Source organism: Mauremys reevesii, linkage group 2, assembly GCF_016161935.1.
Source record: "Mauremys reevesii isolate NIE-2019 linkage group 2, ASM1616193v1, whole genome shotgun sequence".
Taxonomy (NCBI): Eukaryota; Metazoa; Chordata; order Testudines; family Geoemydidae; genus Mauremys; species Mauremys reevesii.
The window spans coordinates 109,038,350-109,051,074 of NC_052624.1; the positions used below are offsets into that span (position 1 = coordinate 109,038,350).

The following is a 12,725-nucleotide window of genomic DNA, read 5'->3' on the forward strand; positions in this document are numbered from 1 at the left end:
AGGCTGCTAGGTAAGAGATTGAAGTCCAGGACTTCCATGGTAGCATTCTCTGAAATGCTTCCACTTCCATGTGCAGGGCCAGACAGGCAGAACTGCAGGGTCTCAATGTGTGGATGTCACAATGGTGTAGGGAGGAGGAGTTTAGATTTATTAGGAACTGGTGAAAGGCTTAGGAACAGGGGAGCCTATTCAGGAAGGATGGGCTCTACCTAAACCAAAATGGAACCAGATTGCTGGCACTTAAAATTAAAAAAGTTGTAGAGCAGTTTTTAAACTAAGGGCTTGGGGAAGGCTGAGAGGTGCAGAGTAGCACATAGAATCATAGAATATCATGGTTGGATGGGACCTCAGGAAGTCATCTAGTCCAACCCCCTGCTCAAAGCAGGACCAATTCCCAACTGAATCATCCCAGCCAAGGCTTTGTCAAGCCTGACCTTAAAAACCTCTAAGGAAGGAGATTCCACCACCTCCCTAGCTAACCCATCCAGTGCTTCACAACTCTCCTAGTGAAAAAGTTTGTCCTAATATCCAACCTAAACCTCCCCCACTGCAACTTGAGACCATTACTCCTTATTCTGTCATCTGCTACCACTGAGAATAGTTTAGATCCATCCTCTTTGGAACCCTCTTTCAGGTAGTTGAAAGCAGCTATCAAATCCCCCCTCATTCTTCTCTTCTGCAGACTAAACAATCACAGTTCCCTCAGCCTCTCCTCATAAGTCATGTGCTCCAGCCCCCTAATCATTTTTCTTGCCTTCCGCTGGACTCTTTCTAATTTTTCCACATCCTTTTTGTAGTGCGGGGCCCAAAACTGGACACAGTACTCCAGATGAGGCCTCACCAATGTTGAATAGAGGGGAATGATCACGTCCTTCGCTCTGCTGGCAATGCCCCTACTTATACAGCCCAAAATGCTGTTAGCCTTCTTGGCAACAAGGGCACACTGTTGACTCATATCCAGCTTTCCATCCACTGTAACCCCTAGGTCCTTTTCTGCAGAACTGCTTCCTAGCCATTCGGTCCCTAGTCTGTAACAGTGAATGGGATTCTTCCATCCTAAGTGTAGGACTCTGCACTTGTCCCTGTTGAACCTCATCAGGTTTCTTCTGGCCCAATCCTCGAATTTGTCTAGGTCCCTCTGTATCCTATCCTTACCCTCCAGCATATCTAGCACTCTTCCCAGTTTAGGGTCATCCGCAAACTTGCTGACAGTGCAGTCCACGCCATCCTCCAGATCATTAATGAAGATATTGAACAAAACCGGCCCCAGGACCGACCCTTGAGGCACTCCGCTTGATACCGGCTGCCAACTAGATATGGAACCATTGATCACTACCCATTGAGCCCGATGATCTATCCCAGGGGTCGGCAACCTTTCAGAAGTGGAGGACAGATAATGAGATGCCAATTTTTTAAAAGGACTCTAGAGGCGATCCCAGCAATTACAGGCCAGTAAGCCTGACTTCAGTGCTGGGCAAACTGGCTGAAGTTATAAAAACAGAATTGTCAGACACAGATGAGCATAATTTGTTGGGGAAGAGTCAACATGGTTTTTATAAAGGGAAATTGTGCCTCACCTATTTACTAGCATTCTTTGAGGGGGTCAACACGCATGAGGACAAGGGGGATCCAGTGATACAGTGTACTTAGATTTTCAGAAAGCCTTTGACAAGGTCCCTCACCAGAGGCTCTTAAGTAAAGTAAGCTGTAATGGGATAAAAGTGAATTGGTAACTGGTTAAAAGATAGGAAACAAAAGGTAGGAATAAATGGTCAGTTTTCAGAACGGAGAGGGGTAAACAGTGGTAACCCTCTAGAAATCAGTACTGAGACCAGTCCTATTCACCTTATTCATAAATGATCTGGAAAAAGGAGTAAACAGTGATTTGCAGATGATACAAAATTTGCAGATGATACAAAAGTACTCAAGAAAGTTAAGTCCCAGACAGACTGCAAAGAGCTACAAAAGAATCTCACAAAACTGGGTGAGTGGGCAACAAAATGGCAGATGAAATTCAATATTGATAAATTCAAAGTAATGCACATTGGAAAATATAATCCCAACTATACATATAATATGATGGGGTCTAAATTAGCTGTTACCACTCAAGAGAAATCTCAGAGTCATTGTGGCTAGTTCTCTGAAAACATCCATTCAATGTGCAGCAGCAGTCAAAATGTTGGGAATCGTTAAGAAAGGGATAGATAATAAGACAGAAAATATCATATTGCCTCTATATAAAACCACAGTACGCCCACATCTTGAATACTGTGTGCAGATGTGGTCACCACATCTCAAAAAATATATACTGTAATTCAGAAAAGGGCAACAAAAATGATTAGGGGCATGAAACTGCTTCCGTCTGAGGAGAGATTAATAAGACTGGGACTTTTCAGCTTGGAAGAGATGACTGGGGGGATATGATAGAGGTCTATAAAATCATGACTGGTGTGGAGAAAGTAAATAAGTGTTATTTACTCCTTCTCATAACACAATAACTAGGGGTCACCAAATGAAATTAATAGGCAGCGGGTTTAAAACAAACAAAATGAAGTATTTTTTTCACACAACGCAAGGCCAACACATGGATCTCCTTACCACAGCATGTTGTGAAGGCCAAGACTATAAAAGGGTTCACAAAAGAACTAGATAAGTTCAAGGAGGATAGGCCTATTAATGGCTATTAGCCAGGATGGGCAGGGACGGTGTCCTTAGCCTCTGTTTGCCAGAAGCTGTGAATGGGCGTAAAGGGATGGATAACTTGATTACCTGTTCTGTTCACTCCCTCTGGGGCACCTGGCATTGGCCACTGTTAGAAGACAGGATACTGGGCTAGATGGACCTTTGGTCTGACCCAGTATGGTCGTTCTTATGTAGTCATTTAAAAGTTGAAATTAATAGTTCAATAATTCTGTGCAATGGCCCTGCCACAGTGGCTCATAATAAATGGAAGTAAGACTGACATCTCTTTTAAAAGGTCTGAATGGTTTTTCTGTGTATGTTTGGCTAGCTAGCATGGCTTCACCTAGTTTCTTCTCTGAACCTTGCTAGCACATTCCCTCTTGATGTGACCTGCATTCATCCAGTGCTGACCTAGTTCTTAGTACAGAGGGACTAATTAACTCAGGTGCAACGCCGACAGACCAGGTGCCAGCTCACACAAAGGTCCCCATGTCTACACTCCAAATACATAGCTGTGTGTTAGTATTGTTAAAATAGATATTAGAATTATAAGAATGTCTTTAGACTTTATGGAATGCTTGTAAATTGCTGCATGCATTAATCTCATTTATAACATCTGTATCTCATACTGTAAGATAATATTTGAGTATTTGCATTGTGGTTCTCTGTAACTGTATAAATCACCAGACAGGTGAGAGGCATTAGTGTGAAATGCTGGTTTACAACAGAAAATGTTACGTCCCTGCCCATCACAGAAGGCCCATCAATACCAGATAGACTAGTGTGGAACATTAAAAAGGACAAAAGTCTGTTTACTCTCCCCTGCCCATGAAGATGAGTCATGCAAGTAAATTCCTCCCATCAGCTGAGTCTGCAGTTTAGAGCGGAAGGGGGTGTGTGTGGGGGGGAATAAAATCCCCCAACAAAAAGGAACTGTATCTTTATGCTGCTTGGACTCTGGAGGCAAGAATTACTAGCCATAAGCACTAGACCCCAGTGCTTAGTCTGGGTTAGCCCTGAAGAACATATAGAGCTTGTTTATTATAGAAGCTTCTATTACTTTTTGAAACTGAAGTTTGGAACTCGCGTGTGTATATATGCTTACCTACTTTAACCTTGTAAATAATACTTGTTTCCTTTCCCTGTATAATAAATCTTTAGATAGTTGCATGGAATTGTCTACAAGCCTGGTCATTGGTGTGAGATCTGAAGTGCAATTGACTGGGGTAAGTAACTGGTCCTTTGGGACTGGGAGTAACCTGAATATTGCTGTGATCCTTGGTGTAAGGGACCATCTATCATAAAATCAGGCTTACTTGGGTGGTGAGACAGATCAGAGTACCCCAGGGGACTGTGTGACTCCATTTTAAAGCCGTTACAGTGCTTGACGAGTGAACACTTGACAACTGGTTGGTGAAATCTAAATACAGAATCAACCAATTTGGGGTTTGTGCCTTGGTTCTTAATAGTCTGCCCTGTGGTTGGTACTCTCACTCTTGGACCACTGCAGGACATCGGGATCCTCTTTTTAACTGGTTACTTGCCGGCAAAATGTTACATATAAAAAAAAGACATCAATAGTCATATATATAAAATTAATAATGCTTCATAATTTTGTTCAGTAGCTAAAGATGCAAAAGTAACAGATACTTTTTGTTTCTCTAATGCTTTTCTTTCCAGCATAAACAAAACTGTGATATTATGCAAATTCACTTTGCTACAAGCAGAGACTGGCAGGTACACAACAGGCTCCAGGCAAGACTGACTGCTTACTCTATTCTAATTAAATTGTCTCATACTAGAATTTAAAATATGCTACTTAGCGAGGATGAACATCTCCTTTTTAAAAAAAAGTCTTATTTCAATACAACAGAATACTTAACCAGCATGTGTAGAAACCTTTATGCTTTCAACTATTGTGTCTCATAGCCTTCATTAATTTAAAATCATGTTTCCCGTGAAATCAAACAGACCTGTTTGGGTGGTGGAGGGGTGGCGAGAAAACTTATCAATAGCTGACAAAAAGCTGCAAGTGAAATATATTTTAGTGGTCTCAAATTATGAATACTTTATCACTCTAACCAGGAGTTCCCAAAGTTGGTTCACAGCTTGTTCAGGATAAGCCCCTGTGGGCCATGAGACACTTTGTTTACCTGAGCATCCACAGGCATGGCCGCTCACAGCGGCTGCGGTTTGCTGTTCCCAGCCAATGGGAGCTGTGGAAAGTGGTGCAGGCTGGGCCACTGCTTCCCGCACCTCCCATTGGCTGAGAATGGCGAACCGCGGCCATTGGGAGCTGCAAGCCCCCACCAGGGGCTTACCCTGAACAAGCCACAAACCAACTTTGGGAACCCCTGCTCTAGACCAAATTTGAAACTATTTTAGAAGTTTAAGCCTCAACATCTGAAACGTAAGTTTCCTTTTGGTTACAAAGGGTACACAAGTGTTCTGCTTTTCATAAAACACAGAAAAAAAGCTGACTTCAAAAGAGTTTAGGCTTTTATGGGGCTAACATTTGACTTCAAAATGAAGGAGTTTCTAATTTTAAAATGGGGTTGAATGACCCCTTTTCCATTAAAACTGAAAAGATATGACATTATCTAGAACAAAAGTAAAGGAAATAATACTCTTATATTAGTTTGCCACAGTGTTTACAAGTCATTCCTCACCATTTCCAGGCTACAATTAAAACTGGGTCTCCATGATTGACCTTTATCACTATTCCAAAATAGTGCCAATTAAGATGTTTTTGAAAGATGAAATAGTGAATATCATTAAAGATGAAAATGCAAGCTTATGTTAAATTTGTACATACATATTCTAATTAATTTGGAAAGTTTACCCCTACAATAATCTCTACTGTAATATATTCAAATTAGAATCCAGATTTGATCTGTTCTAAGGAATAAATACTAAAAGAAAAAACAGGAGGAGGAGGAGGAGGAGGAAAGGGAGATTAATTGAGCTAAAGGTGTTGAAATGTTATCATTTGTCTGAGCTACTACACCAGTAATTTTTCAGGGATATCTCAAATACATACAATAATTTATGTGCACTTTAGACAATGCACTATGTAGCTAAAGTGAATGAAGAGCTAACTTGTACAGTAACAACAGCTCTTTGAGAAGTTTTGTCCCTATGGGTGCTCCACCACAGGATGCGTGCATGCCTGTGTGCTCCTGATTGGAGCTTTTAAGTCAGCAACATCTATGATCCACACCTGTGATCTATAAATCCTCATATTCCGGTGAAAGAGTATATAGGGAAGGATGGAACAGCCGCCACTCCAGTTCCTTCTCAACTACAAAACCCAAGAAGGCTCTGCAGCAGCGGGAGGAAAAGGACAGAAGACAGAGCACACCCGTGAGAGGGGACACGGGGCAAAACATCTGCAAAAATTCCAATTATTGTACAAGTAATATCTCCTTTGAGTTTTTGTGTCTATGGGTACTCCACAACACAAGACTTCCAAGCAATATCTCAATGTGGAGGCAGGTGTTGAAGAGGCAGAGCTAACAGTTCTGAGGACAGCGTCAAAGGCCATGCCTGTCATGTACTATTCTTCCAATACATGCATTTTTTTCTGCAATCCTATATACACATTGCTTATTTTTTTCCTTACACTGTCGTAACAGTTCAATAGATATTTATATGAAAAATCCAAGTCTTATACCTTACAGAGAATATATTTGATTAATTTAATCAGGAGCCAGTTATGAAAAAAACTTTTCAACCATCACCCTCTCACATAATTCAGGAATCAAGGTGGTTAATTATAAAAGTTAGTTTACCTGTGCCACAACTAGTCAAAAATGTTGACAGAACATTTTTTTTTAAAATCAGAGAAAGTCATTTAGTCAAAACTGAAATGTCCCATGAGAACATGTTAATTTCAATGAAATGTTTTTTAAAAACTTTAAAAATCAGAACATTCTGTTCTTACAAGGACTTTTCATTTTGAAATTTTATTATACATATTTTAATGTATTTTTTTCATTTTAGTTTTGTTTAAATTTGTGTGCTTACATTGTTACAAAACTAAGAATTACAAAATGTGACAAATGAAGAAGGAAAGTGTATGTGAAGGACATGGAATTACTATGTAATTTAAGAATACAGTAATATAATGATGTTATGAACACTGTATGTGACTTGGTCACTGAGGGCAAGTTATTGGGTATTTTGTTATAAAAGTTTCCTATATGAATGAATTGTACTAGCTTAATAAGTAGGATGAACCAACAGAAAGACAATGGTGCCAGATAAGAAAATCCCAGCACACACTTGAAAGACAATTGGCAAAGCTATCTACAAGGATCTTTTGCCAGGCTGGGAAATTCAAGATCAAAAAGACTTAGCTTTAAATGGGGCTCTCCCTGATACATGGGGGGAGAAATGGTTTTATGAGTTATGGGAAAGACTATGCCAACCAGACTGTAGCGATCTTGGGGGAGGGACGGGGTCTACAGGAAACTTAGACCATTCCACAGGATAAGCATGTGGAAGGTGGTTAGTTATCTGGTAAATCAGATGTCTGTTTTAAGAACTGTTTTTATCTTAAATGCTTTTGTTCTAAATAAATAATACTTTGTTTTAAGGATGCTGTTGTCACTGCTTACTACTGTTATTGCTGGAGGAAGGAATAGACTTGCAGGTACTGGACATAAGTCAGATCCTGTTGAGGCAATCTAGGTTGGTATGCAGGGGGCTGCAACCCAATACCTGGTCTGAGAATTGTATCATTCCATCCCAGGAGAGGCAACTGCAAGAAGACTGAGACCTAAAAGGGAGGGTGGAATTTGAAGGGGCCAGGAGGGCATAGAGGTACAGTTAGCCTGGGCACCATGACATTTGTTCATGATGTCTAAAGCAGCGGAGGGCAACCTGTGGCCCGCATACAGCCATCAGGGTAAGCTGACTGCAGGCCGAGAGACATTTTGCAGACATTGACCGTCCACAGGAATAGCCTCCCACAGCTCATAGTGGCCACGGTTCACCATTGTCGGCCAATAGGAGCTGCGGGAATTGGTGGGCCGGCTGCCGCTTCCTGCAGCTCCCATTGGCTGGGAATGGCGAACCGCGGCCACTATGAGCTGTGGGGGACTGTGCCTGCGGATGGTCAACGTCTGCAAAATGTTTTGCGGCCCGCAATCAGCTTACCCTGGTGGGCTGCAGGTTGCTCACCACTGGTATAAATGAATCCGATTGTGTGTTTCTTGGAAAGTTTGAGGTTCCAATTACCTTGGAACTTCTTGTACTAGTACATTCTCCAATATATGATGGGTTTCAACCTGAAATAGGCTCTGCTGCACATTCTGCTTGGTACAGAGAAAGCTTTATCAGTAAACAAGAAAGCCAATATTTAAGTACATCACCAACTGAAATTTGGGGAAAACTAAAATTTGGGGACTACACTTGCATCTTAGCTAGACTGCAACAGTAAGAAACACAAATTCATGGCTAGCAGAGAGGAGTTTCACTTGACTAGAAAACATTTTAAAAAGTAGTTCTGATCAAGCAAGTTTTTCTGCAGGAATATAGTGAAATTTGCTTTTGTGCATGATTGTTCTCTCTTCATTTGTCCTATGTTATTTCATAGTTTAATACTTTAATTCCCAGATGTCCATATTGTTCCATGCAATGGCAGAGAGTCATATTGAATCTCTGGACCATAACCACTATTCAGACTACTACTTTGCCTTTTTGCTTCATTTTCGTGCATGCTTTCCTTCAATTCAGCTAATATTCTGACACTCTGAGATTAGATTCAGTGGCTCTAGGGATGGCCTTCAAAAGTTCACGTTGATGTCCTCTCTAGCTATTCACCTGCTTAATGCGTCATCCTTTGCATTCACTATCCTCTACCTAATGAGCAATCTCTGCCACTTCTGCAACATCCCCAAGTTATGGAAATAATCTTCATTGGTTATACAAATGAAGGTAACAGATGACAAGACAAACACACAACTGGTTAATGGATATCACACACACACACACGGCTTCTCTCTCACTTTTCATATGCATAAAGACACTTAATATTGGAGAAAATCCTCCACCAGATAGAGGTTTTTTATTTTAGGTTTATATTTAGTATTTTATTTTATATTCATCAATTACAATACCAATCACAAATTCTTAAGGATACAATTATGTCATTGTGGTCACCACTGTCACATAACTGTGAATTTTGCCATTTATATAGACCCTGCTGCCACACATTATCAGAATGTTAGTTTGCTTTGACCTAGTCCTGTTTCAGAACAGAACTATGTCAAAGCTAACAAAACTGTTAATGAATGGTAGCAAGGTCCTCAAGGTCACTGTGACCAAAGTATGAAATCTTTTTTTTTTCCTCAACAGTGACTGATATAAATTATGCATAGCTTTATCATGACAAAATTATATCATTCAATTAAACTATATTTGATATGTTAGTATTTAATATTGATATTTAAAAATTAAATCAGAATTTTAAAGACACAAACTAAATACAAATATTAAAGTCAAAATCTAAATGAAACTTTTCAATTTTTCTGCAATGCTTTTGCTGAGCCAAAACTGAATTTTGGAAATTGAAATGTTGCTCTGATTTGTAATGTCAATTTTTTTTTATTTTTTATTTTTGAAATATCACATTTGTTTATGGAATGAAAACGTCAAGTTTCAACCAGCTCTAACCTGTGCACACGTGTTTATATCTTTGAGTTATTTAGGTTTTTAGGGCAGAAAGCTGTCTGTGTTCATTTGATCAGGTGATGCATATAAAAATCTTACATGCTCTAAGACAGTGGTTCCCAAACTTTTTTCCGACAAGGATCCCGTTTTAATCAGATTAAATGACCCAGACCCCTTTTGTTTCTGGTTCTACTGGAATGTAAACAGCAGCAGGCTCCTGCCAGCATGACCTCTCAGGCATGATGCTATGTGGAATAAAATGGCATCCTTCATGTGGCAAAGTGCCAGAATGTCATTCCAGTGTGTCCTGGCCCTGCTTCCAGGGACAGACCCCAGCATAACCCACGGTGGACTCCCATGATCCAGGGACCTCACTACGGGAACCACTACTAGAGAGGTTTGTGAATGCCCTAGAAAGCAAAGTGTACTACAGATTGCACAGAATTTGAAATCAACAGTCTAGTGCCACCACCCCCCCCCCTTTTTTTTTTTTTAAGATACCCAGAACTGCTGTGCCCTTTATAATGTTAATACTAGAGTGCAATGGGTGAATAGGTGGGCTTTTACTGTATATTCAGTGTGGAATATTCCAGATACAAACAAATGTGGGCATTGCTTCCTTACTATGATTTTTCAAATATTCCCAAAATTACTTGCCCTTGCTAAACCAATGTCAAGTCTGAATTTCTTAAAGCAGTAAGTCATGAAGCCATGTAGACAGCATCTGAAAATTAGCAAAACACCACCATTGTATTACCTCTTTCACTGGCATCATCTACAAGTACAATTTCTTCCAGCAAGTGTCGTGGCGACCGATTTATCACACTATGGACAGTTCGTAAAAGTGTACTCCAAGCCTCATTGTGAAACACAATGACAACACTTGTTGTAGGAAGGTTGTCTGGATACACCTTTGTTTTACACCTATGGACAGAAAGGTAAATCAAAGAGGTTCATTTATAAGTCAACAGTTTTTATAACAATTTTAAAATATAATTTCTGGGTTATAATATTAAAAATACTCCAATAGTAGGATTTAAAACGTGAAAAATGAAAAGATCAAGAGTTTGGAGATTTAAAATAGCAAATAGATATATTTGCACCATAACATCTCTCTGTGTGTTCCAGCTTTGTGGCTCTTTTTAACATACACTGGTGTAAAGGGTTAAGAAAAACGTTTTTCATTATATTATGCTAAATTGTTCAAACCTACAGTAGAGAGGCAAGGAAAGGATGGAGGACTGAATGGCTCAGTGGATTAAGTAATGGAATGGCAAACTTTTCATTTCCAGTGTACCGTCTTGCTCCCTGCTCTGGTCAGCACTGACCAGATGTTACCATCTGACGGTTGTTCAGTCACGTGCAGTGCATAAATTGAGTTGGTGAGAATAGGATAAAGAAGTGGCAGCCTTGTTAACACCATAGGCAAACACACAAGATGTGAACTGAAACTATTGTCTCATTTCTTGTACATCCTTGTATACCTGTTTTGTGAATAAGGAGGATCAATCTTCCAAGGATGCTACCTCTGATAATATAAAATTAGATCTATACTCGCTTTAAGAAAAAAAAAACTTAGTTAAGCAAAAGCTATACAGGCTGGGAAGTGAACAGTTTTACAACAGAAAAAAAAATCAGAAAAATTGGAAGTATATTTGCAAAAAAGTAATTTGTTTGGAATACTGTATGTCTGGAAGAAGGAAAATATTTTAATATAGCTAGCATTATATATTTAGCATTATCCTACTCTAGTAGTTCTTGACATTTGGGGGAAAATGTAATATTTAAAAATACCCTATAAAACTCATGTAAGTTAATTCTGTATTGAACTTTATTGTAGCTTTTTAAAATAAAGCCAAATTATGTTCATACAACCTTTTGCTACTGAAAAGTTTGTCACATTTGATGCCCCCACTCTAGGATACAAAAATGTTTTTTTCCAGTTTTCCATATATTGGACATGCTATAAAAACTAGTTGAAAGGCAAAAAAAGAAAGATTTATTTTTTAATTATTTTTACCTGACTGAAAGTAGGCTAAAAAAGTTTTCATATTTGACGTTTTGAAATTTGTATGCAAGACTATAATGTCTCCAAGAGCATCACATACCTTAAAAAGCAAATGGCTAGCCTACAGACTGGATCACTGTTTTTCAGCAAGCAACCCCTCACAGAATCAGGTAGAGAAATCAATATACTACACATAAATTTTCAAAAAAAATATTGGAAGGCTTTAAAGGGAAAAAATTTTACTATATATATTCAGAATCATATGCACACTATTGTAATACAAGATTTTAGTACTGTCAACTTTGGAGAATCAACAAAGCAATGTAGAAATATGAAATCAAAATCAGAAGAGGACAACGAATACACCTTATTCCTTCCAACAGCCTTCAGGGAACCGTGAGGAACATTCAGTATGTTTCCTCCAAATTTAGGGAGGGGGCTAGCATTACTGGCCAGTGTAAAAGGATAGGGCAATGGGTCTGCATCCTCATCCCACCCTCATTCAAATTTGCAGAAGATAGGGTCACTAAAGGCACTAGCCAAAACTAGTTCTCATACTCTGAGCATAAGTACTACATTTGTGCCTGAACTTTCTGAGTGGGAGTGGGGTGGTTCCTCCAACTGAGAGCAGAACCCACAAAGTCTGGGGGCATACAAGCTCCAACATGCCTTACTGAGAGTGAGCTGAGCCTAAAGAGCATCCTTGTCTGACACCCTCCCCTCCAAAAAAGAACGTAGCCCAAAGGGCATCCAAGCCACACCAATAAGTAGCTTCTATGGAAGGATGTCTTATTTTGGCATTTCAAACAGATGGCGCTTAGAAGAATAGTCATTTGTTTTCCAATTCAAGCCCTGCATGCCCCATCTTGTGTATGGGCCAGGCACAATCTGGCTTTATAATACATTTCTCTGTAACATTAAGTCTGAACAAAGTTACCTGCCACGTAGGAATGAATGTCACAAAATCTCTGGAAAACATTATAGCCATATGATGAAACGGTTATTTACCTTACTGAGGTTCTTTGAGATATGCTGTCCATATCTATATTCCAAGGATGATACTCATGAACCAGTGCACTCAATTCTGGATTTTTTTGGACCAGGAGTGTCTATTGGGGATTGCCCCTTACCCTGAATATCCTTGTGCTCCCAACAAAGGCATAATGGACAGGGCAACCCCAACCATCCTTTAATTCCTTCACCAATACAAAATCCAGCTGCTATAAGACACTCTATTAGTGAGAAAGGACAACAGCTAGTGGACAGCACATCTCAAAGAACCAAAATTAGTATTCTTCTCTGAGTGCTTGTTCACATATACGCCACTGATGGGGACTCTGTGATCAAACTTGATAGAGGT

General features: G+C 39.6%; 1 protein-coding gene across 1 annotated transcript in view; it reads right to left on the bottom strand.

The window, feature by feature from the left end:
- GALNT1 (polypeptide N-acetylgalactosaminyltransferase 1) overlaps positions 1-12,725 on the bottom strand; it is a 169,778-nt gene that overhangs the window by 62,727 nt on the left and 94,326 nt on the right. The window contains exon 5 of the mRNA XM_039524380.1: positions 10,115-10,281. Within this exon, the coding sequence (XP_039380314.1) occupies positions 10,115-10,281 (167 nt within the window). The remainder of the gene's footprint in view (positions 1-10,114; positions 10,282-12,725) is intronic.